The 25,979-nt window shown below is 39.5% G+C and overlaps 1 protein-coding gene across 6 annotated transcripts in view; it reads left to right on the top strand.

Annotated features, from left to right (window-relative positions):
- ANO3 (anoctamin 3) overlaps positions 1-25,577 on the top strand; it is a 205,900-nt gene extending 180,323 nt beyond the window's left edge. For all 6 annotated transcript variants that reach the window (XM_074586271.1, XM_074586270.1, XM_074586272.1 and 3 more), the window contains 13 exons: positions 8,973-9,055; positions 9,978-10,118; positions 10,474-10,638; positions 12,071-12,107; positions 14,303-14,414; positions 15,651-15,708; positions 16,524-16,621; positions 18,453-18,598; positions 18,706-18,858; positions 19,544-19,691; positions 22,051-22,131; positions 22,992-23,097; positions 23,879-25,577. In XM_074586271.1, the coding sequence (XP_074442372.1) occupies positions 8,973-9,055; positions 9,978-10,118; positions 10,474-10,638; positions 12,071-12,107; positions 14,303-14,414; positions 15,651-15,708; positions 16,524-16,621; positions 18,453-18,598; positions 18,706-18,858; positions 19,544-19,691; positions 22,051-22,131; positions 22,992-23,097; positions 23,879-24,061 (1,511 nt within the window). In that variant the 3' untranslated portion in view covers positions 24,062-25,577. The remainder of the gene's footprint in view (positions 1-8,972; positions 9,056-9,977; positions 10,119-10,473; positions 10,639-12,070; positions 12,108-14,302; positions 14,415-15,650; positions 15,709-16,523; positions 16,622-18,452; positions 18,599-18,705; positions 18,859-19,543; positions 19,692-22,050; positions 22,132-22,991; positions 23,098-23,878) is intronic.
- The last annotated feature ends 402 nt before the right edge of the window (positions 25,578-25,979 follow it).

Genomic DNA, 25,979 nt, shown 5'->3' with positions numbered 1-25,979 from the left:
ACATAACCTTTTATGTGACAGCACAATAAAAAGTATAAGTTATATCTTCAGCATCGTTAATTAGGTGTCCGTGTATGTGCGTACTTTGCCAGCTGAAGAAAGGAGATACCTGGAAAAAGTAGCTATTTCTTGCATATTCAGCCTCCCCTCCTACTGTCATCCTTTTTCCTATAGGTGTTTTCTGTGTGGTTTTTTGGAGGGGAGGAGGTGAGGACTGTTGTGTTTGGTTTTGGGGTTGTTTTTTTTTTTTTTCATTTAATTGTGCATTTTCCCCAGGTTTCTGTGTATGTGACACTGTCAGAGCAATGGAAAGTGCACGTAGAGGCACAGTAGATAGCAGTCAGCTATTGGTAATGCCATACCAATGAGTAGATGATAATTAAAGATCACGTCGTTGTATCTCATTTTGGCTTTATTCTTATTTCTTTTGCAGTCTGTTCTTACATGTTTTCTGTGTTTAATGGTTAGAAGGTGGTTCCATTACCTGAAATGCATGTGTATTGATAAAATGCCATTTAATCTGCGTATTAACGTATGTTCCACTTCTCCGCAGTGCTTATTTCCCAAGTTAAGGTCACTTATATGGCAGGAAGGACCTGTGCTTGGAAAACATTTGTAACTTAATTAGCAAAAAATAAAAGAGAAAATTTCTACTTGAGGATCAGTCAAACCAACTACTCTGACGCCAAAAAAGCAAGCTGAAGAAAACCCCTTTGGAGTTCATTTATCAGCTCCAGTTATGTTTACAATACGAATTATAGGCCTTCAGGTGACTATGAAATGCTGCGCAACCTGAATATTAGATTTTGATTTGGTAGTGCCAATAATAGCTGCAAAACAGTGAAGGAAAAAAACTTAGTGTATTACAAAGTTTTCAAACACATGCTTTCATTTTAACAGAATTATTGCTTTAATTCACGGGCATGGTCTTTCCTTCCTTGTATAGTCCGATTGGCGAACAAAGTGGATTTGGCCATATCGCTTATTCAATGTAACTAAATTAGGTAGGGAAATTACACTCAATTCCCTTTAACTGCCATTTTCATTTGCAGAGCAGTGTACAAAGGAGTCACTATCCTTGCTGAACGAATTCTTTGTCTTTTTTTCCCCGATTGGCTTATTTTTGTAACTTTCTTCACGGGGGATCATAGAGAAGAAACCTCCTTGCTTTGAAGGTTGTGTACTCTTAGTTCTCAGGCTGTGATGAACTGCTGCCTGGAAATCCTTTTGTGTGTAATGATTAACTCTTCTTTTTCTAGTGCAACATTAATATTCATACAGTTCAGAAAAACACTGAAGTTCTTCAAAGATACTTATTGCCTTTCGAGCTTACTGCGCAAATAGCGCTATTGCAGTTCAACAGCCGTGCTATAGATTAAGCAAAACTCGCAGAAGGGCCCAAACTTTAAATTAGCTGGTCAAGCAAGCATTTAAGGAAGCTATGAACAGATTATTAGTGAAAAAAGTAAGTCTCGCTGTTTGATTCACTGGTATTCATGTTACTCAGCACCAGCTTGGTGGAAGTCAGTGCAGTTGGCGTAACCTGAAGTGTGTAGAAATGACATCGGCACGGGATTAGGCTGCAGTTCAGCTACCTAAATTAGCTCTGCCTTGTTTTAGCATGAAAAATGAGTTTTTTACATAGGATGGTCACCACCACGCTTCTGCAGTGGATTTTGCACTCCGCGTTTGTTTCTGTGCTGCTAGAGTACGATTTCATCTGAGACCTACGACAGCTGGGTAGGGAAAAAAAAAGCCAAGTCCAATAAAAAGGGAAGGTTAAAGTTTCCCCTTCGGTGTATGGCTTTATGAAGAGATGTGGTGGCCCCTGTTGGAGGAATTCAGCAAGATGTGAATGTGGTTTCCCATAAAAGTGGCCCTCCAGCGTGAACCTGACTGAGGATGCACCGATTGTGTCCGTGCTGGAAAATGTGTAGCCTGGTTGGAAGAGATGTGTAGAGGTGCTGAGGACTTGATACCCACTCCTCACGCGTTTCTGGAGGGGGTTGCTCTGAACTTGCCACAATCTCTCCTCCCCTTTGACTGAGCACCCTTTAAGGGTTGGAGTCATGTGGATTAAAACGCTGATGTAGGTACAGCCACGTTGAGGAGGCTGTGGTTCTATATCACACCCACTCCTCTATTTTAATTGAAATGAATTGAAAAAAGGCTACAAAAATCCTTGTTATTCTGCTATTAATAAAGATTAAACTTGCTTTACAGCAGAAAGTATGCAATATGAAGCTGCTGGTGTACATACATGGACTTCTGGACACCGAGACTCGGGGTGAAGCCCTTGTCCCGTTCAGATCAACCTCCTCTGAGTCTATGAAGGTTGCGTTGAGATTGCATCTGGCTTTGTGTTCTCCTTAAACTGCACAGGGTTGTGCGGAAAATATCTGCTACACAGAAAAAAAGTGTCCTAATAAATTTTTATATGGTGACTTTCGTATAAATGTATATCTAGTGGCATATTCCGTATTTAAAAGTAGATTTGGGGCATGTTAAAGTAATTGCAACATGGATTTCCTGAACACAACCTAGCGCCTGCCACCAGTAGGTGTAACGTCTGCGAAACTTCTGCAACTGTCAAGAAAATAATCACGTCAATCTTCAGAACTATTTGAAGGGCATTCTTTTGCATGTCAATAAATTGAACATTGCCCAATTCCCTCCCTGAGCAAAGTGATTAGAAAGTACTTTATGTAGTCAACGGTGACATGATGAGCAAATTACTAACGGCACTTCTTTGTTTCTTGTGGTCTGGAGTAACATGTTCGTATTTGCAGAGCTCTCACACCTACCTGTGCATTTTAAGCCTCATAAAGCAGATTATTTTTACCTTTACGTCAGTGATCCAAAAATAGACGGAACGAATACATAGCAAGATAGAGAGAATTTATAGTCTAAAATTCAGAAAGAAATAATAGCAAATGATGGTCCCAGAAATGTATTGGATTTTTGCTCCTGTGGCTCTTTGCTCTAAAATTCGGATTGCCCTCCAAGGATGAGATGCTTCTAAATTTAATGAGCAATGAATATTAAATTTCAAGCTTAAAAGTATTTTAATTTTTGTACAAAGAAAATAATTTGTAAGTTTTTAGCAAATTATAGAGGAATATAAATATGAATTGTATTCTATAATTGATTTTCCCCCTCTGTTGCTAGCTAACAACCTGACAAGTATAAGTGCACTGACTGAGCTTCCCAAGTGTGTATTTCCCGATTATTTTTGGTGTAACTAAACTCGCTAAAAGCAAGAACAATTTCCTTACAGAAATTTGGTATAAATTAGCATATACAGAATACTTCCCTTCACCACCACCAACCCCCCCAGCATTTCAAATGGGCTCTGAACTGACTCTGAGAAAAATCTGTATTTGCTTGATAAAGGGCAGAAATAACCAATAATGAAAAGTGTGAATTGGAGTGAAAAACTGTCATTGTATATGGTTCCTACTTCTCTGCTTTAATGTTTGAATTGCAAAATTAATTTTCAACATCGAAAATAATTTTTAATTCTTTTCTCAGAAATACACTCAGAAGTAGAATTTGGCTACAACAGCACTGATTGGCTTCCCAAACACTATATAAAAGATTATTTAATAAGCAGAAAAACCACCTCAGACTTACCTTTGAGCTCCACAAAATACGCAAGAACCTGTTGAAATGCTGCTGTGGCCCCAGGTGTGCTGAGTCTGGCGGGAAGAGGGGAGGGCAGGTACGAGCGAGGTGGCAGCGTGTCACCGGTCGGGAACGCGCGGCGCGGGCCAGGCCAGGCGAGGTGGGGCAGCCCTTGGCTGGGAACCAGCCCGAGCGACCTCGCTGCTCCCACCACCCAGCTGTGTCATCACAGAGTCCACAAAAATTGCAGCATTTATGGTCAAGTGGGTAGGCAGCGCTTATTGCCTAATCCTTGGAAAGTCTTTGAACCGGTATTTCAGAAGGGCGACTGTTTTCTGTAAACTATAGAAGCTATTGTTCCATGTACAACTATTAATTTAAGAAAAGATAGGTTTTTATCATCGCAGAGTTTGCATCAGTATACTTTGTGAGATGAAAACTGGAAAAGGCGTGTCTTCTACAAAAGAAAGCAGCAAAACGAGTTCTAATAAGAAAAACGTGCTGCTAGAAATAGGGACCGGAGATAGGGTCTGATCCTATCTCCAAATATTTTCACAGTTACAGTAATTTAGGATAACAATCTAAATTCTAATTTTCTGAATTTATCAGATGTCACTATTTTTTACTTTGGAATACATAACCTGGCAGGGACCCGAATGTGACAACTCCTAATCCTCACTTTAGGTTTTATATAAACAATACTGGATTGAAGTAAGAATGAGGAAGTCAGGCATGTCATATATAACTTTTAATACGCCGATCTAGTAAACCTGTGATTTTTTTTTATCCTTTAATTCTTTAGGTATATTTATTCTAGGCTGGTATGTGGTGAAGAGCGACTGAGAAATGTTTCCGTATTTTGTGACTGAGTGGAATGCCACGATGTTGTTATCTGTTTCCACTTTAAATTTTTAAGGAATCAAGTGCAAATACGATTTCGTAACTTATCCTCGAGATAAGTGTTGAGGGTATGGCATATACAGGAGGTGTTTGTATGGGAGCAACTAGTGCTGTTTTCATGAAGATACTGCAGAGGACAAGTAGAAGGTTTTCTGTGACAGGGATCAAGTTCTAGCCTTTCTAATATCCCTTTTGGGGAAGTAAATTATTTGTGTGGCGTGAGGTGGGGTGGTCTGTGAGGAGGGAGGACGGAGTCTGATACTGCGGGATTGGTTTTCTTTGGAACCTAGCATTCCGCTAGAGGAGATTTTCTGCAGCGTGTATCAACAAAGCTTCCAGCTCGTATTCATTGCTGTGTCTGGGTGGACGCGGATCTCACAGATTGACCGCAAGATCTGACAACAAGCAACACACTCTCCTGTCCAAATCTGGATCTCACGCAGCATTAACCAAATGGCAAGCGATATCCTAGGGTCAGCAGTATACTTCGCACCAGCATGCACACGTTACGGCGCTGAGAAGCCATAGATATATCTATGAATAGATATATAATATTTGAAAATAGCAAGACCTTAAATATTTAGGCTGCAATTCTGTTAAAGTTTATGTATTACACTGGTGTGAAAGTCGCAGCCCTCCAGCGCTGCCCTCAGGCTCAGCGTGGGGCTCGGGAAGGCGCACTCGCTCGCTCTTACTTCTTATCAGTTCCATTCATCTGTTAGGAAAAGTGAAAGCTGTTTACCCGAGTGACTTAATGCCTAAGGGAAGATGCTGTGTTTGTGACTCCGTTCTTGGCTGAGCGCGGCACCCCTGCAGCGCGACGGCAGGATGCCGGCGCTGAGTCCTGGCCCGCTGCTCCTGGAAGGCAAAACCTCCAGCGGTGAGCCCAACCGACGGGGAGCTGCGGCCATATGGAGAGAAGGTGGTGCAGAGTGCCCCAGGGGTGGGAGATGAGACGAAGCTGTCATTCAGCCTGTATTTATTAGGAGGCGGTTTCAGTTCTCAGTAGTAAGTGTGGTACCAACTCTGTAGGACGGGTTTTATTGCTGTAAAGGAGTCCGACTGAATAAAACTGGAGAGGTAATAGAGCAGAGCGTTCAGGAGGAGCCTGGCTGGCCATGGCCAAACTCTGAGGAGAGGCAGAGGAGACAGTCCCCCAGCTCCTTACTGAAGATACTCTTTGCCAGACATTTTTAGAGAAATAAACACACTGTTCATTTTGACACAGTGGCTCTTGCAAAACATTTGGAAGAGATGTGGTCATGTAATAGTCTCGGGGTCTCGGTTTTGTTTGGGTTTCTTTCTTTCTCTGCTCTTTTGTTTCCTTCCATAGCATTTAACAGCGGCCATTGATCATTTCTTCTTCTTGACAACATCAAACTTTTGTAGCAACACACAGCCAATCTTTCCTGTCCGTCTTAACCATCAAACATCACCCTGCTTGTCTTCTGAAAGGTTAAGTACTGTGTGGAGCACATGCCAAGAGATTTTAGTTCTTCATCAGTGCGTGCACTGGCAGTGTAAGGGCAGTAAACATAAAATAAATAAGAATTAAACTTTTGGAAGCGTACAACGGGCGGAACTGCAGACTGTATTGCAGAGCACTGAGTAAAAAATCCCTAAATCAGTGGGTCTATACCAAAATGCTGGACCGATAAAAAAGGAAGTACACCATATATTATGGGATTTAAAATTCGGAATGGCAATCGGAGCTGTAAAACAGGAAGCGATGTGCCCTGGAAAAAGCAGGGGAGGAGGCACCAGGTGATGTTTTCTGTAGGAGGCTTGTAGTGTGACCCTCTACACTGTAAATTATCCAGAACTCTTGAGCAGCAGGATTAGTCAGAAAGAAACTGCCAGGTCAAAGCGATGTTAGAACATGAATGTTTAGCCTTGATGTTCAAATGGTTGGATTAGTCATCTATTGTACGTCTTGTTTTTCTACAGAGGTAATTGACAAAAGTCAGGGTTTAGCATTTTCAGAGCTGGGAGATGAGGGTAAGAGCTGAGTCAGTAAGAAGCGCCCAGCAACTGGGAGTGGGGGGGCCTGATTGCAGGGAGAGCAGTGGGGGGCGGGGGGCGTTAACAGGGTGATAGAGTAAAAATAAAGGCAAGCCAGGAAGGATCCAGTCCAGTAGAACTGGACACATACTTGACTTTCAAAATTCTGATGTTTTTTCACACTCGTTTAAAGGAGAAGGTTACACCACAAGATAAGTTTTGTGAATTACTTTTTTTCCCAACATCCTTTTTTTTTTTTTTTAATACCTCTATCTTTTGACACTTTTTTCTCAGTAGCCTTGTAGCACAGCAAAATTACCATGAGTTCTATTCTACCGTATGAAAGAGAGTATTGCAGCGTTTTTTAAGAGCTCAGGTGACTCTGGAAGAGGTGCTTTAGTTGACAGCTATAGTTAGGGATTGGGCCTCACCTGCTTCATCTAGATGGATTATTTTCTTGATCATTGCATTTTCAAATGCGTTGTGTACATAAGTAACATAAAAGACATGATTTATTATTATTATTATTATTATTAGTTGTATTACACTAGAGCCTATTATTCATGCTGTACCAGGGCCTGAACTTAGAGACAGATCTTGATTTAAAGAATAAGTAAGTTATCTCAGATCTTAGGGGACAGACAGAATGAAATAAATAGCATTATAAGATTCGTGTCTATTCAACGGAGGGTGCCATTTGTCCGCAGTCTAGTATTACTTCTAGACCACAACTGCCTCATTTTATTTCCAAAATTTCCATGGACATTTACACTTCCCAGTCCAAAAATGTTGCACGTACTTCAGAAGCCCACCCTTATTTTCTTCAGTTGCAGCACTGGGGAAAGTAAAGCCACTAATTCAATTGCTCGCTTTCAGTTTCTCTGACTCAGGTATTTGAAGTCAGTGGGATTTAAAATTCATTATTTTATACCCGATAACTGGGGCACTTCCAGAATTTGTATTACCTTTGAGTGTAACTAAGTGAATTATTTCATCTGTGCAATTACAGACACACCACCTTTGGCACAGGGCTAGTGGGTATCTTGGGTGGGCTTCCTAGAGCAGCCTGACATGCAGAGGAAGCCCCAACGCCGTGTTTCGCAGGATGTGTTGTGTTTCTCCTACCTGTTCCATCACACAAGAAAAGTACTGTTTGTTTTGTGTATAGCAGGGGTTTACGTTGCTCCTGAGTCCTCACACGTCGGAAAGGGATTTCTCTTGCAAGATGGTGTCTTCTGTAACATTTCGGAGTCTCGCGCTGCGCTGGTTGTGATAGCGCTTCCAGTGACAGTGAGAAAAGGTTGTTTCACCCTCAGATTGCTCAAGTGCAAACCCCACTTTTGCTTAAATAGGAGAGCTGTGTGCTGTTCTGCTTAGGAGCATCTGAACCTTAAATGAAATCTGTGGTGAATCGTGCTTGAAGATCCATGCTTGGAAGAATAGAAGAAGATACCACCAAGGAGTCACATTCAGAGTCTAGTTCCTTTCATTCAGCCATCCTTTTTTTATGGGTAGCAGTGTGGTGAACTTCTGCTAACTTCTAGTCATTGGGCTTTAATAGCATATATGGTTAAATCATATATATAAATATATAAAGTGATGATATATATATATAAACCCAATAAGGTGTTAAACATAATACGGAAATATAGGAAAAGGTAGGTATGTGAGACCGCCCTGTTCATTTTGAGTTAGAAATCCTTCTTCTGAGCAGCTGGCTTGCCAGAAGGAAGCAAATTTTCTCTCTCCCTATTTGAAATCACTGTTTTCCAGGGAACAATTGGACAACCCCACGTTTTGTCAGGAATCCCACCAAAACACGGTGTCTTACCCTCCGTGGCAAACTACAGTGTTTGGGAAACTTGGAGTTATTTATTCCTTGTAGTTAGTTTTATAGGACCCACCAAAAGCACCAAGTACATGGAGAATCTGATTATGATCTCACAGATGGATTAGAAATAATTGTTTAAAGAAATATTTTAGTAGTAAACCTACTCCAGGATAAAGCTGGTATAGCTGGGAAAGAAGTGAGGTTGTCTTGATTCGAACTGAATAAAAATTAAGTCTTTATTAATAGGTGCTATTGTGTATATATGTATACTTGTTTCTTCACAGAAAGATTTTTAAACCATATATATTTTGAATAAAATTAAAAGCAAAATGATGATCTAAAAGGGATGGCAGTGTCTCATGTTGAGAGGTACCTATCTCTGTGCAGATACAGCAGACAGCAAAAAAACCTATTCTTAGATGGACACGGCAAAATACTGTTCCGATTTTAACAGCAGTTATCCTGAAGTTACTCACAGTTTTCAGATTCTATGAGGAAAACGGCCTGAAAGTGGCTAATGACAGTTAGCATGTTACATATTGATGATTTTCTTGAGATCTGCATGGCCTTTTTTCTTTCTTTTCCATAATTAAAATGCAGTTGATGATTTCCACAGCTACAGTCTTTCTAGAGTTTTGGAAAAGACGGAGAGCTGTATTAACCTATGACTGGGACCTCATAGACTGGGAAGATGAAGAGGTAAGACTAAACAGAAGTAAACCTCTAAATCTTGCTACCAGCCTGGTTTAAGTGTAAATATCAATACATGTTGTATGTCAGTAATCTGAGTTGGCCGTTCAGATTCTGTTTGCGTTTATAACACTAGTTGCAGAATAAACAAGCACACTTGGGACTAGACAAGGATACTTCGCTTTCTGCAATTAGCGTTATAATTCCAAAAGTAATTCTACATTTATTAAAAGTATCCTTTGAAAAATTGGGTGGAAATGCTGCACGTAGAGAGGACAGGAGCTAGTACTGACGTCAGCACAGATGCCTTTCAGTTCTATGGTTTCTTATACTGGAAGTTCCTAATCCTGCTTAAAAACAGGACCAGGACAAGCAGAGGGACAGAAACTAGATTTTATATCCTTCTGAGAGGCATAACTTATCCTTTACCATTCTACTATCAACATCAGCAATAATCAAATTCTTTTATTACTTTAGGTCATAAATCACCAGTGAACGCAGGTGTAATTTAACTATATTGGTGACTCAGCCGCAGTCTGAGTCAATAAAGACTTTATCATTCCTTGTTTTATAGCTTTCCCTAGGTGCGTAGGTACAAGCTGGTGGCTTTTAATAAATGGTTTCGTATCACAAAAAGCACCATCATAACTGGCATTAATTTATAGTTTACTTATCAATTTTTGCAGAGAAACTAGCGTTTAAGTCAGTATTATGACCCATGATCCTTTTAATACCCTCACACAGTAGGGAATGCTGTGATGGTTTATTTTCTTTGTCGGTGTCTGGCACTGTTTCCAAGGATTTTCAAGAGAGCAAATTATGTGGATATTTGAGTTGAAGCATTATGAAAAATATAAATTTCCTGCTTTATATCACATATACTTCAGTGAAATAAGTATTACAACAAATGGAATCTACCCTGTCGTTCCAGGAAGAGCTGCGCCCCCAGTTTGAAGCTAAATATTCCCAAGTGGAAAGAGTAAATCCCATCACAGGAAAACCCGAACCATTTCAGCCTTTCCCGGACAAGCTCAGTCGACTGATGGTGTCTGTCTCAGGAATATTCTTCATGGTAATGTTTAATAATATTGGAATTGTCGTAGCCTTTAATCTTATTCTGATGTAAACGGTAACGCAAGGCTTGAGCGCGTTCATTGTGGTCAGTGGATTTACATAATACAGGCAAAACGGATTGTCTCAGTCTTACTGCTTGCTTATGGATCTCTTTTAAAAGATGTAATATACTGTAAAAGAACAGTAAAGAAATGTTTTAATTCATCAATCTAGTATTTTCATTCTCTTGAATTCTGCTCACCAAAACAAATGGCAATCTTTAAAAAACCTGTTAATTTATTCATGCAATGGAAATCATTCCGGATGTGGTTTATTTTGTTCTAAAATCTCTCTTCATAAACGCTTACCCATAGATTTCGCTGGTCCTCACTGCGGTGTTTGCGGTTGTGGTGTATCGCCTGGTAGCCATGGAACAGTTTGCTTCTTTCAAGTGGTATTTCATCAAGAAGTATTGGCAGTTTGCAACGTCTGGCACTGGAGTCTGTATCAATTTTATGATCATCATGTCACTCAATGTTGTAAGTCTTCTGTTCCTTTCAAGGAGGGATTAATTTAAAAGAGTAATTTTTACAAGGCTACTGAGTTTACTGTATATCAGATACATACGTGCTCTTGTTTATTCACATAGCAGTGCCTGAAGCTAGGATTTCAGGGGTTTTTCCTCTTCTAGTCTGTTATTTTCTCTACTGCCTATTTAATTTCTCACTGCACATCTTTGCTTATGTTACCAAGTCACAGTGGTGCAGACTATTGCTTTCTACATTTGCGTTTTTGTTTTTTACATTACCTTTTACGATAGATTTCTCATCTGAACGGGTCTACGTTATTTTCTTGGCTGATAATATTTCCGCTTGTTTTGATTTTTTAATTAGTAACTTTGAATTCTTCCTTTTCTTACTTAAAATGTAGCTGTGACATCAGTGTTGCACAGTCCTAGAACCTGATCTAGTTGAAGATGTCCCTGCTCACTGCAGGGGGGTTGGACTAGGTGGCCTTTAGAGGTCCCTTCCAACCCAACACATTCTATGATTCTATGATTCTAACGGCTGTGCTACACAATTTCAGTTTAAGCTTTTCCTGACATGTAACAGGACGGGTTTAATCGTTTGCTGTGGTAGCGCAATGTACATTGATATAAACTTTATTCCTTCACCTGCAATATAATTTATCGTTTTTCTGTTCCCGTGCAGGCACAAAGAGGTAAAAAGGAAAAATAGCACAGCAAAGAATGGCTTTTAATTCTGTTAAGGAGATTGTGCACTCGCTGCAACAAGAAAGCATTCTTCAAAACAGACTGTCATTATTTCTGTTATTATATATGATAGTTCTAAGTCATAAAAAGTACATTCAGGTGAACAAGCACACCAAAGCTATGGAAAATAACTTGCTGTTAATAGTAAATACTCAAGGAAATATTTTTCAGAGTTGGTAGCTACCTTGGGCTAAGTGTCATTTAAAATAAAGACCGGGGGTAATGAATGTATAGGCGGATAAGGAAGCTTTCATTAGGAGGCTGATATCCTTACCAGTGTGCACATTCATGTAAAGGAAAATGGTACCGCGTAAACGCTTTCGCCTACTTTTAGATCACCTAGGTTTGTTCCCGAAGGTAGAGGATAAGCATCTAATTGCTCATTAAAAGAACCTTTGATGTCTGAACATTTCTCTCAGTCTATTGGCTCTTGATCCATCTTTACTGTATATTTAATGTGTATACATCCATAAATACTTTTACATAGATGAAGACAACAGGACAATAGTACTTCAATGAAGTCTTTATAGGGAACTACATCCACACGTAGCCAGGATATGGCTCCCTTCTCTGTCCAGGTCCCTTGATGCTGTAGGGCAGCAGAACACCTATGCTTTTGATGCTTGTTTTCATTCTGGATTTGGCATCGCAACAGGCAGGAGGTGCTGTACTTACACCATCTCTTATTTCTGTTTTAGGTATATGAAAAGGTTGCCTATCTGCTGACAGACTTAGGTATGTAGGCCTTTGCTAATGGTATGGTTCTTGCTTAGCCGTGGCATATACCTTTATATTTGCATAAAACAGGGTTTTGAAAACTTCATCTGTGCACAGGACGACTCTGGCATTTCCCTAAGCAAGTGAGAAATATCAGAGAAAGAAATGATATGGTTATTTCACTAAGGAAATAATAGAAAAGAAAGGAATTTATTCTTATACTTCTGCTTTTTTAATGTTTTGTAGTAGAAATTGAAAAAACTGTCATCTTATAATGGAACAAAAGCCAAAACATATTCTTTCTTAGAATGCTAAAACATTTTTTTTTTCAGTTTTCCCCAAATGCTTTGTTATTTTTATTACAATTTTTTTTTTTAATTTGAACGTTTGTGTGGAAAAAAAATGGCTTAAGATAAACTCGTCGTAAATTTTAAAATCGCTCTAATTCTGTCACATTAAAAATTTATACTGAAACCTCCAGTCGTGATTCAGTCATAGCGGTAGAGCTTTGCAGCTTACAGAAAACAAGGAGGCAAAGATAGCACTGGAGATCTCCTGCTGTGCGAATGTGTTACCTTTTAGTGTTTCTTCTTCCGCGCTCGCTTTTAGCCCCCGTCGCAGTACGCGGTTGAGCTTGTCCAAGTTTAAATTTCACAGCTCCCTCTTCTGGTTAAAGCGCTGAAGAGCACGCAGGAAACAGGGTGCTCCAAACTTTGTAGTGTTACCAGGCAGCTGAACAGGTTAGAAAGATTCAGAAGCTATAGGCACATTATTCAAATTCTTAAAAGATTTTAAAATATGTCTTTCAGATCACGCTGCTTTTTTTTTTTTCCTACTTAACTTTTTTTAATATATTCTATTGTTACAGACCAGGGAATGGGAAAGAAAATAATGATTTCATTTAAGTATGCAAGTAGATTTTTCCCAAAATATATATATATAAGAAAAAAAAAAAAAAAGCCTTTTTGAATTAAGCGTGATGGAGCATCAGGTGTTTGAGCTAGGAAGTTCACTCCACTTCGTTTTACGTCAAAGATAAGGAGGACATCTTAACTTCTGAGGAATAAGTGTCCATGTGTAAAGCTACTGTCCTGTACATTCGTATCCTAATTTAGTCATCAGACCAAAGTAATTAGGTACTACAAATTTTAACCAGACAATCCAGGAAGTTTAGACTTCCAACTCATATATGTGCTTTAAAACTTTCATCAATGTACAGTATTCCAGGTCTGATACATCCATCAAAGACACTTGACATTTTTACCAAAAATCAATTAATTTTAATCATTATCACCAAGTTCTAATATAGACATAAAGAATGTTCTACAAACTGTAAGGAAAAACATCCAAGGCAGTGCAGACCCAGACAGAATACTTGTAGCCCTACTACACATTTCTACAATTCTTTCAATGTCAAAAAATACCAAAGAAGGACCTCCATCCTTTCCTCGTTGAATCGCAAACTCTTTAACACTTCACAAGAATTATAGTAGGGAAGTCTTGAGGATGAAGTAGTGGTCTCACAGGAGTATTTAGAAGGCGAGATGCCTGGGTGAGATACCAGCTGGCTGTTGGTTGTCTCTTTTCCCTCTGCTGCCCTTGGCAGCCCCTGTCTGTTGCTCTGCTGATGCCAAGTGCTTTTGCTTTTTGTTTGGGGGGGGTTTTGTTGTGTGTTAATATTATTTTTAAAATTGAGATACCTGTAACCTTAAAAGTAAAGAATCTCGCTGATTTCAGAACCTTTTCCTGGACGTGGAACAGGTATCTTCCCATAGAGATGTGACCTGTTCTGTACCAGGAAGCTTTTACCTCCGATATTTATTCTGAAAACGTCTGCTTTTCAGTCATTCAGTCACCAAAAAAATAATAACATAGAATTTTCTTGGCATTTTAGAATTTAACTAAATTCTGGATATTGCAAAAAAGAGATTCTCTTTTTACTAGGGCAAATTTATACCAGTGATAAAGATAGTATCACAGCAATATAATAATACTAACATGATAAGAACCAACATAGTCTAAACTGGTCCGATGGTTTTGTGACCTGCAGACTGAACACTTTGAGGGGGAAAAAAAATCAGTTACAACCTGATGGGGCACCACGACTTGAAGCCGTTGCTTGCCTTGTCAGCGTTGATCGATGTCTGATGTATGAGTTAGGCATAACTTGATTTCATTTTTGTTTATATAATGTACGTTGTGTCTTTCCGCAGAGCACCCTAGAACTGAATCTGAATGGGAAAACAGCTTTGCCTTGAAAATGTTCCTCTTCCAGTTTGTCAACTTGAACAGCTCCATCTTTTACATTGCCTTTTTTCTTGGCAGGTAAGTTACCGTTGCTTACTGCTTTTAAAGGAAAACTTGGACAGAACTCATAATCCTGGCGGATTTTATAGGTTTGAAGACAATACAGTGACAGTTCGAACTGCAACATTTAGATGCGAGTCAGTTTCTGAGGATAATTAATAACACAAAATTAATGTTTTAACCGTATGTGAGGGTTGGACCCTTGAAATCTTTACTCACGAAACTAGGCAGTAAGAAGTCTACTTTTTAAGTGGGTCTATGTACGTGACTTTCCTACTAAATGGGAATTCAGAAGCTTTGAAAATACAGCCACTTTCTAAATGCGGGTCTGTATTTAGCCCTGCACTAGTAGGCTTTATTAATTTTTCCTTGTTTATTCTCCTTTGGTTACATTTCCCAGGATCCATTCCTATAAATAGTAAATAGTGTCTGGTAGGTCTTACACAAGGCAGAAATTTTGGCTTCAATTTCTGTGTGTATCTTTAGCTCAGAGCATGAGATACTGGACAGGTCCAACCTCGCTTCATCTTCACTTCAACTTCACTATGATCAGACTTCTCATTCCTGCAGAACCTACAGTACCTGCTATAAAGTTTTGTAATATAATTTCAGTTCAAGCTTGTTTGAAAGAAAAATAAAACCTCTAGTGAAGACTGTTGGTAATATTTGCTAGTTACATCCGGTGGTGCGTTTGCCGTACAGTTTCTAAACTTCTTTGTATCTTGCTGACTTCTGTGTCTGGTTGGACCAGGCATGGGGATTTTTCTCTCTCGTATGTAACTTATCACTGAGGTCATTAAGAATTTTTATTCGGTTCATTATACAAGAGTCTGTTAGATCTGTAAAAAGCATTTAGTTACGATGGGTTTGGAAGCGATTTTGTGCTCGTATGTCTGAGAGTGCAATGCGGTGCATACTTCATGTGGGCAAGCAGAATCCCCGCGCTGCAGTAAATTCCTCTGCATTGCAATGGCTTATCTTCTTAGAAGTAGATTAGAGATCCTGAATATCTAACATCTAAAACCTCTGAAGCTAGGATATTTGTCCTGGACATAATAAAAGCTTAAGATGGCTTGCAAAATGATGGTCCTTGTTTGCATTCTGAAACTACCATATCCTACGGATACCAGCTTTAAGCCTGGGTGATTTAATGTGTTTATATGTCATGACTGTGCTCCGAGGATGTTGTGAAACAGCTACCGATACAGGGTGTTCTTGGAATGTCCATTAAGAAACAGAAATCTTATTTTCCAGATTTGCAGGCCGCCCAGGAAAGTACAACAAGCTTTTTAACAGATGGAGACTGGAAGAGGTAAGCAATCCTATTTTGTGCTCTTGGGCAACTTCCATGAGTAAAAAGGAAATGGCTGAAGGACGTGAATTATGTCCAGTCTGAAAGATTTATCATTCCATCTAAGTGAAGAGTAAACTCTTATTTATAGCAGAGGATAGGAAACAGGAGATGTGTTTTTCCTTCTGCATTTTCCACTGTGCTGAGTGACTCTGCATGAGACGCGCAGTTCTTTCTGCCTCTCTCTTGGGGAAGAGCAAGCGGTGGTAGTCCCTTACCTCTCAGGCACTGCTGACTCCTACATGACTGGCATCTCCTGGGCACGTGGATTTATTGGGTGGAGGGCATAAGTATAATGCCGTCAGCTTTTTTTATCGGCTTCTTAAGTTTCTGCCAGTGTGAAAATGCTGATTTAAAAGAAGAAAAATAGTATTTTCGAAACACAGCTTGAAAGCACGTTAGAATTGCACCTCCCTTGATATCACTAGCATGCTGAGGTTATCTCATATCTCCGAAAAGCAGGCTTCTTCTGTTGAACCTTGGTAGCCACAGAGTAAAATACCATAACTTTGTACTCCACGGTCTAAAACAATACGATCCAGTTCTCCAAGAAATAATACGTCTAAAGGTTGTTCAACTAAAATCTGTGTTAATATTTATGTTATTAATATTTATTTTAATATTTCTGTAGCTGGAGGTTAGTGTTTTTCACCAAACATATTTGAGTATTTCTCCATTCACTCTGTGAACAAATAAAAATGAAAGGAATAATGAAATCAATAGTAAATTAAAAATTATCTGATTTTAGCTGCTGATCCTTTTCCATTTCATTTCAGTGTCATCCTAGTGGCTGCTTGATAGATCTGTGTTTGCAAATGGGAGTTATTATGGTTTTGAAACAAATGTGGAACAACTTCATGGAGCTAGGCTATCCGTAAGTTCAGATATTAAAACTTGTTTTACAAGCAGTGATTACACACTAGTGTGAATCGGGGATAGGGAAAAATATTTTTCTCATTTGAGTGGAGGGCAAAGTTTCGTCGTTAATTGAAATTCATTATCATCATTACTTGATGAAGAGAATGAACAGCTGAAATACCGATCTCTGGGATTGTATGTTCATAAGCAGATAAAATGGGATTCTTTGTCAGGTTCAAATTTACATTTGTACTTAACATACAAACTTACGGTATCACTCAAAACCTAATCATCAATATTGATTTTCAACCTTCCCTGAAGGGTGAGGAGGACTTGCTACTAGTGCTTACACAAGGCTTGTGTTCAGTACTAGCTCTGAGACCTAAAAATACAGTTGTTAAATACATAACTGGGTCTACGTTCTTCCCCTACGTGCTGAAAGAAGCATAAATCGTCCACTTTTGCCAGAATAACTATTTCAAGTACAACACATGTTTGCAGAATGTTTCCACTTTTTTGCCTCTCACATACTGTAAATTTATTCCCAAGAGAAGCATTAAGTGCTGCTCTAAGATAAAGCTTCTCAGGGTATGTTAACCATCTAAATTGTTTATTGTGATTTCATTTTCCATAATACAAACAGAGCTGTTCAGCTACTGAAGAGAGTAATAGGCTAAGAGTCTTACAGCTCTCTGGAAACTGGCAGAATGTGTTTTCCGTAAAAGCAAAAGGTTGCTCATCAAATCTTAACTTAATCAGTCTTAACCTTGAAAATATGTCAGAAAAGGTTATGCTCACAACGTGCGATCATTCTGCAAACGAGGGGCGGTGCACCGTAGTGCTGTGAGACGGGAGTTCCTGAGAAGAAGGAACCCACTTGAAGTATCAGGCTTCCTGTCTTCTCAGCCCAGCAGCATCTTCACTCTTGTCTACAATTTATTTTGGAACGTGCTCGTAGTCCTTTACGGAACGCAGTGTTTTGTTTTGACAAAACCAGTGTTTGCCACTAAGGCCTTTCAGTAACAAGAGGGACCAAGAGCTGAACGCTAAATTAGCTTGAGAAAAAATAGCAGCCTGTTAATAACAGTATTTATAAGAACATTATTTCCCATCTTCAGTCTCTTTTCAGTAATACCTAGAAACAAATACTAGCCTTTCATTTCCACCTTTGTCAGTAGTGGATAATATTTTTCACTTGTATAACACTTTTCATTTGTGAGACTGTTACCTACTTAATATTTGTAACTACTTTGTGAAAGGACCTCCCCGCACCTTTTATAAAACATAGTCTTAAATATTTGCAGCTTCAGACACTTTTTTCCTGCTTGAAGACAAAAATATTCTGTAGAGCATCGAGATCTTTCGATTTGTTCAAAGAGTAGTAGACCTATTGTCTACTGTTCGATTTATTCTGGTATTATAGAGTTCTTAATGAGCTCTACTTATTTGCTTTGTCTTTTAAGGATTAAAAATAAAGCGTTATTTACTTTTTTAATGCTCTCACTATGCAGGGTTTGTTTTTTTTCCTGTTCTCTTTTTTTATTTAGGTGTTCAGGTAGATCCTACCAAGAAAGTCTATGCAAGCAAATTCCATATTCTGAAAAGCTTACGCGTACAATGCCTAACATGCTACTTTAAAGACAGAATCAAAATCATAATGCAGAGCTGAGAACTTTTGGAAGTTCTTTGAATTGTATCTTACATGATATTGTGACTGTTTCCAGAAAGTAGCAAAGTAAACACTCAGGTGCTATTCAAAATAGACCCGCTTGCTTTAGAACAATACCAGGAAGTACGGTAAATTACTGAGCAAGTGCAGTTAATAATGCTTTGTTTCTCTAATAAAGTTTATTACAGAATTGGTGGTCACGACGCAAAATGAAGAGAGGAGGGCAATTAATGGAGCATAAAATCTCTCTACCTCAGTGGGAGAAAGATTGGAATCTGCAGCCTATGAATCTCCATGGTTTAATGGACGAATACTTAGAGATGGGTGAGCGAATTTAGGGAGATGTCACTTTTCTTAAGGAACTGGAACTGTGTTGCACGTTAAAAGATCTTTTGCATTTCCACTTTCTAACCATAGAAATACCTGTCTAGTTTTACAGTTTGGCTTTACCACCATCTTCGTTGCTGCCTTCCCACTGGCACCTCTCCTGGCGCTGCTTAACAATATCATCGAAATAAGGTTAGATGCCTACAAGTTTGTGACCCAGTGGCGAAGACCTATGCCTGCAAGAGCAACAGATATAGGTGAGAGAACCTAATGACTGTCACTGGCAGGTACCATCTCTTTGTGTTTCCTTCCTTAATGTAGCTTAACCCTCGAAATGAAATATTTCATGCACCAAGAGTGAAATCGGTAATGTAACCTACAGGTCTCAACGACAACTCTCTTGTTAAGCAACAAAAGCGTACTCAGTTGCTGAGCTAAGAGGACTCCTCAACCTTGCTTTCCATTTCCTATAAGGGATCATAATAGTAGGAATTTTGAAAACAGACGAAATACTATTTCAGGCTTCTGATGTGTGGAACTCTAGGTCTAAAATGCTATCAAAATCCAATAAATTTAAAAATTAAGCCTAAGGACTAAATTGACTTTTGGCTTAAAACTGAATTAAAGAAAAATAAGAAATCTCTCCCCAAAATCTTGTATTTGTCCTTTATTAACCAAAGATCATGGTTATACCTTGGTTGCTTAGCCATTTCTTCTCAGCAGGGTGTGCCCTTCTGTAAGACTTCATTCAGGTGGAGCCAGCGGTGGCGGGAATGTGGGACCGTGGCTTAATCTTGACTAGTTTTTCTGACTGAATAATTCTTTCTCAATAAGAAGGGAAAACCGTATGGCTAATAATGACTTTAATATCACTAGTATGATTTTATATGACTTAATATGACTGTTAAAACCTAATGATTTTGTCATTTCCCTTGTTTCTAGGTATCTGGTATGGGATTCTGGAAGGAATTGGTGTTCTGGCGGTCATCACCAATGCCTTTGTTATTGCCATTACTTCCGATTACATTCCACGTTTTGTCTATGCATACAAATACGGTCCCTGTACAGATCAAGGATACAGACAAGAAAAGTAATTAAGATATTTTATATATACATATATATTTCAGCGGAAGCACACTTTTCCTGCTGCCTTTCTGTGTTAACATACTTAACATACATCAGTAACATTTTACCTTTTACAACTGTGCAAACCTTCACAGATGTGAAGTGCAAGTAACTCAGCCATTCCAGAGAGTTTGCAAATTAACTCCACAGTTATAGAAGTGGAAAATCATGTCTTCTATTCTGAATGCAAACAATTAAGTTCAATATACATCGTAGCAGTTTTCAAGCGTTCTCTTGGTAAGCTTTTCTTCTTTTCTGCAATAGTTCTGGACTGTCTTCTCCCACCACGCTTCCACACACAGATATATGTTCCCGAACCCTTTTTTATCCTAAGCTTTGTTCACCCTTAGCCCTCTCTGCCTGTTTCTCTTCAGATTTCATAGAATCATAGAATGGTTTGGGTGGGAAGGGACCTTAAAGATCATCCAGTTCCAACCCCCCTGCCCTGGGCAGGGACACCTCCCACCAGACAAGGCTGCTCCAAGCCCCATCCAGCCTGGCCTTGGGCACCTCCAGGGATGGGGCAGCCACAGCTTCTCTGGGCAACCTGGGCCAGGGGCTCACCACCCTCACAGGAAAGAATTTCTTCTTAATGTCTAATCTAAATCTCCCCTCTTTCAGTTTAAAACCATTACCCCATGTCCCATCACTACACTCCCTGATCCAGAGTCCCTCCCCATCTCTCCCGTAGCCCTTTTAGGTACTGGAAGAGACTCTAAGGTCTCCCCAGAGCCTTCTCTTCTCCAGGCTGAACAACCCCAACTCTCTCAGCCTGAATTCATGGGAAGGGTGCTCCAGCCCTCTGATCATCTTTGTGGCCCTCCTCTGGACTTGCTTCAACAGGTCCATGTCCTTCTGGTGTTGAGGGCTCCAGAGCTTGCAGCCAAGCTCCAGCAAGAATGGCCTTGACACTCTTCAGCCTAACTCCATACGGAGTGCGTCTTAGCTTCAAGCAAGGTATCCTGCCTCTTTGTACCACCAGGCCAGTTTCCTGCACTTCTCTCCGGACACTTACCAGTCTCTGAACTGTGGGTCCACTGTGCTCTGTCTGCTTTTCACACTGTCTGGCATGACCTTTTACATGATGTAAACAGATCACGGTATTCATGGGCATCCTCTCTTTCATTTGGAGACCAGTGCCCTACGGGTGGTTTTGGGGGGTGGTTCTGGAGCGTTTTTTGTTGTGGGTTTTGTTTTTTTTTTTTAAATATGTGAATCAGGGTTACCTCCAGAAAAGGAAGCATTGCTTTGCTAATGCTACAGCACATCTCACAAGCACAACTTATCTTCTTCATTGCGTGGGAGAAAGGAGAAGAGTGAAAGCATCAAGGCTTGTCCAGCAAGCGAGTGCCGCTGCATTCACAGACTGTGCCTCACCCCAGACTGCGGGGGCCTGTCCTTCCTTCCCTCACTGCTCCATCTCTAATCATTCAAAATAGAGATTCATTCTTGTGGTGTTCCAGGAAGAGAGAATTTAAGGGCAAAAAGACCGAGGCAGGACAGGATGAAAAGAGACAATAGCAGAAAAACATCAGTGCTTAACGTGCACTATCCATTTAATAGAGAACTATGCAATTCTGCCACTTCTTTTGCCAGTAATGATTTGAGGTGTCACAGCAAACCGGAAGGTTCAGTAGGTATAATGGGATTCCTGATGCATCTCTTTTTAAATGTTCTTTGCCTTTCAGAAGGCTCTTTGTTAAATTACAGGACAGATTTCCAAGATGGGATGTCTTACATGTCCATGGTCTTCCAGGAACAGACAAAAATTCACTCCTACAGTGATAATTCAATGTATTTATGGGATTTGTGTCTTTAATACTAATAAATTGTTGCCTTTAAGATGGCTGTTTGGTATATACGCACTGCTCATTTTACCGTTGGTGAGAATTCTTTGATTCGACTCATAAAACCTGTCATTTTCTGGTATATGCTGCATGATTGGTGGCAAATTCTGCAAGGATGTTAAATTGCTCTCCTTTCTGCCTCTATAGCCGTCTTTCTAAGTTTGGTTATTTTAGGAGACAGTGAAGAACACTGTAGCAACATTTTTTGTTTTATACCTGCTGGTAGATGAGAAGCAAAAACATGAAAAGTACTGAAAATAGATTTTTTAAACAGTGTTATCCCCAAAACAGATGTTATTTGCTTCTTTCCAATAAAACACTGCTTCTCTGCTTGAAATTTTAGAATTGCTTTTGTCCTTGTAAGCAGATAAAATAGTAAGCTCACGCTATGTGACAGCGGAATGTGTTTACATACGGGAGCTATGCTATGTAACTACTTTATGAAGAAAGTCTTGACCCTGTGTGTTTTCCTTTCAGATGCTTAAAAGGGTATGTCAACAGCAGTTTATCAGTATTTGATTTGAGTGAACTTGGGATGGGATACTCAGGATATTGCCGGTACGTTTCGATGCTCTCCCTTCTTGTAATACAGGCGTAGGCGTTAATACAGACATTAAATTGAAAGTCAGTGCTTAAATTACTGGCAGAATAGGATTTTTTGCCTGTAAAAGCATTGGAGCTCAAGTTTGTTCAACATGGAAGTCTCAGGTGCAAACACTGTGTGGTAGGATGCAATACTAACATGCTGGAAACCTGTCTTCTGAGTTTTTCCAGGATTCTTACAAGCCGTATCTTTCATGCCTCTATGAATTATTTCATTTTGAACTTTCCCCAGCTGCAAAGAAGGATAAAAATTATCATTTCAGTTTTGTTAAGTATGGTGAGGTCTATTAATTAACATACACCATTCAAATTTTTGTTGTGGCTCTAACCCGGGTTGAGATCCCAAGCAGTTATGCGAGATAAATGCAAGAAATTCAGCATAGAAATTAAATACCGCATGGCATGAGTGCGTTCCTTCTGGTTTCAGGTCTAGTTTTACAGTGAGAGTTAGCTCGAATTGACTAAGAAGCTACAGATCATGTTACATTTATGCAAACTTTGTCTGGAGAATCTCAAATGCTCATAAGCAAAGGCAGGAAGCAATTTAGAGTCAATGAACTTGAACGTAACACTCCAAGGTGTCAGCTTTGTAACAACAAAAGAGTTTGGAAGCAAAAAATGCCATCTTATAAGCAGCTCTATTTAATTGCCGGTATTGTGGACTGTTCTTCTCCTTTTCTGTTTAATTCCTTTTGAAGTATGCTTTCACTTCAGTTTCTCTCCTTTTCGCCAGATCTGGGATACACTAGAGAGCTCTTCACCGTGCTCAGGTTTTTGAGCGCAGTCTCACTCACTGGGTGTTTTTTGCTTTACAGATACAGAGATTACAGAGCCCCACCGTGGAGTTCAACTCCATATGAATTCACTTTGCAGTTCTGGCATGTCCTGGCAGCGCGGCTGGCCTTCATCATAGTGTTTGAGGTTAGTCACGGAAGGGAATAATTCCTTTCTACCTCTTTAAAGTCCCAGTTGATTTTTTTACAGTAGTCCCCTAAAAAAATTGTCAGTATCATCAACTGCTTGTTCGTTACAGTCAAGAAAGAGACAAAAGTAAATCACCCTCCCCAAACGGTTGTCAGTCAGCCGCTTCAAACTCAATTGAGCATGAACAGGCTTTAGAGTCCCTCCGAAATCATATTTCCTTGATAGTCGTCCTATAAGTCATGTTGGTTGCCAACCAAATCCTTCAAGTTTTATTGAAAAAGAAGAAATGCAACTTAGGTGTACGTTAAGCGCAGTTATTGCAGGTTAAAACGTGTGTCAGGAAAATGATACATGATTGTAGTCTAATATAAAAGTAGAAATGTGTGTACTAGCTTTGAAGAACGTATTACATACTGTCCAGGAATCTGGTTGGTTACTTCGGTTACAAACTCTTAACAAATTCTGCTTGTAGGTAGTGTTTGCTATTATTATTCAAACTAACCTTTCCTGCAGTCACATCTTCATTTAGGTCACTAGCTATACTTTTAGTTTTACTTTTCGGGAGACTTCAGCATTTTCATATTTCTGGTAGACCACTCATTTACTCCTGTGCGCGCGTGTTTGTGTGTGTGTGTATTTAAAAAACAAAGGAGCTGCTTTTCAGTCATTAATTGAATCTCAATTCCAGTTTTGCCACAGACTTTTCGGCCCTAAAATGTGGTCCTAGAAATGAATATTTCTGCATCTTTGAAGCAATTATTTTCGTTCTTCTTTTCAGCACCTTGTTTTTGGAATAAAGTCTTTCATTGCCTACCTGATTCCAGACATGCCCAAAGACTTGTGTGACAGAATGAGGAGAGAGAAGTACTTAGTCCAGGAAATGATGTATGAGGCTGAACTGGAGCATTTGCAGAGAGAAAGGAAAAAGAACGGGAAACAGTATCACCATGAATGGCCTTAGTCACTACCATGCTGCAGCAAAAACACTGTTTGGGAACTGAAGAGTGCAGTTACAAAAATGAAGTCAGGGTCTGGCATCTGTGTGTGAGATTGGCGGTGTGTGTATGTTCTTGCTGGGCAGTACAACTGCAGACTTTGATGGGAACTGGAAAATTGATGCTTCCGATGAAGAAAATGAAGAGCCTTACCTGTAGCTGGTCTGTGGTGAGCACCAAGAAGAATTTGCACTCAGGAATGTGCAGACAGATTAAAAATTCGGACACTCCGGTTTAAAAAAAGGCAATGAATTTCCATGCTGTTCACGAAGATACTAACAGCATAATGAAAATAAAAAATTACCTGTGAACTTATACAGTAAGGGCATGACTAAAATCAACTTACGTGATATCCACTACTTCTACAGCTTCTGATTGCTCAGCTCCATCTGTAATGCCTCTGAAGAAAAGAGCAATTGTTGCCTTTGTGGCCATAATTTGATATAAATGATCTTGCAGGCTTACTGTTTTGTCAGGTTTGTCCTAGTCTCTTGTTGAGATTGTGGATGTGGTCCTACCCTAAAAAAGGGGTCTATGGCTGCTTAATATATACTATGCAGTTTCAGATTTGCACATCAGTGTCATTAATTTATCCTTCTAGTTGAAAACCAAAAATTGTAAATTCAAAGAGAAAACAGCAGCACTAAGAGAACGCGTCGCATTGCCCACGTTGCAGCTCCGTTTGAAAATGACATGGCTGTTGAGTTGTCTTTCCACTTCCCTGTGCAGAAAGGCCACCTCCGCACGCTTCCAGGATGAAAGCACCGTCATTTTCCTGCTCCCATGTAGCATGCGGATGTCTAACTGTGTTACTTTGACCTCTCTGGGCAACGGTTCCATGACTTCACAGAATGCTAACTTGAAATATTCTCGTACAGCGCAAATGACTTCGTCCAGAATATACAATTAACTCTTTATAGTATGCAAGCTTATGCAGATATATATCAGACATACAGTATAACGTTGTGACTTGCTTGTTCAGGGAAGGAGAAGCAGAGCACTTTATAACAATGCTCTTCTTATTGTAATAGTAAATGTTCCGGTAACGTGCACTTCTTTTATTGGCCTAACTAAGTCAAAGCATGGGAGTTAGATACGGGCAGATATGTATACAGGTTGTATATAAATGCACAAACACACACAGTGGTTACTTTTAGATTTTTTTATTATTATTTGTATGCCTTCTTACAGTTTGGGCAGGGGCTTTTTGGATAAAATCACTATAAAAGGTAGGTGTTCATGTAAAGGATCAAATTTCAGGTTATATGTGCATACAGCAGTGTTGCTTATGGGTATAGTCACATTTTGGTGATTAAATTGTCTATTACTAACATTTCATAATGTGGGAAAAGATAAGCACTTACTTTAAACAATTTAAACGAGTGTGCAGGGTTCACTTGCAGAGAAGGGAGTGGAGAAACAGTTACGATCATTCTGTTTCTCTTCTACAATTTTAAATAATGCTTTTCTATATTGGATGAGAAAAATTTAAAAAGCAAAGAGTCAAAGAAGCACAGTAACTATAAAGGCTGCAAATTTTAGCATTATTTTTAGGGATAAAGCCGCAGCAAAATCACTGCTGACGGATATTAGAAGACCTGACTTTTTTACTACTTACAATACCCTATTGAACCAAAAAGTGCGATTCCAGTATTCGCTTGCGTGTATTAGCACAATCATTTTCATTTATCCTGCCATATGAAGTTAATTTTAAGAGTCAAGAGCCCATCAAAGTGGATGAGTAGGATCTATTGTATCCAGAGGGCCTGGCCTAGCATCAGACCTTAGGTTCTTAAGTCCTTTCACCATATTCATGGAATTTCTTGGTTAATTCCAGCTCTCTGTGACCAGACAAGGCAACTATAGGAGTATCTATGGTATCGC

Source organism: Larus michahellis, chromosome 4 (assembly GCF_964199755.1).
Source record: "Larus michahellis chromosome 4, bLarMic1.1, whole genome shotgun sequence".
Taxonomy (NCBI): Eukaryota; Metazoa; Chordata; class Aves; order Charadriiformes; family Laridae; genus Larus; species Larus michahellis.
Note: the sequence above shows the minus strand (reverse complement) of the source record. Positions and strands in the feature narration are given on the sequence as shown.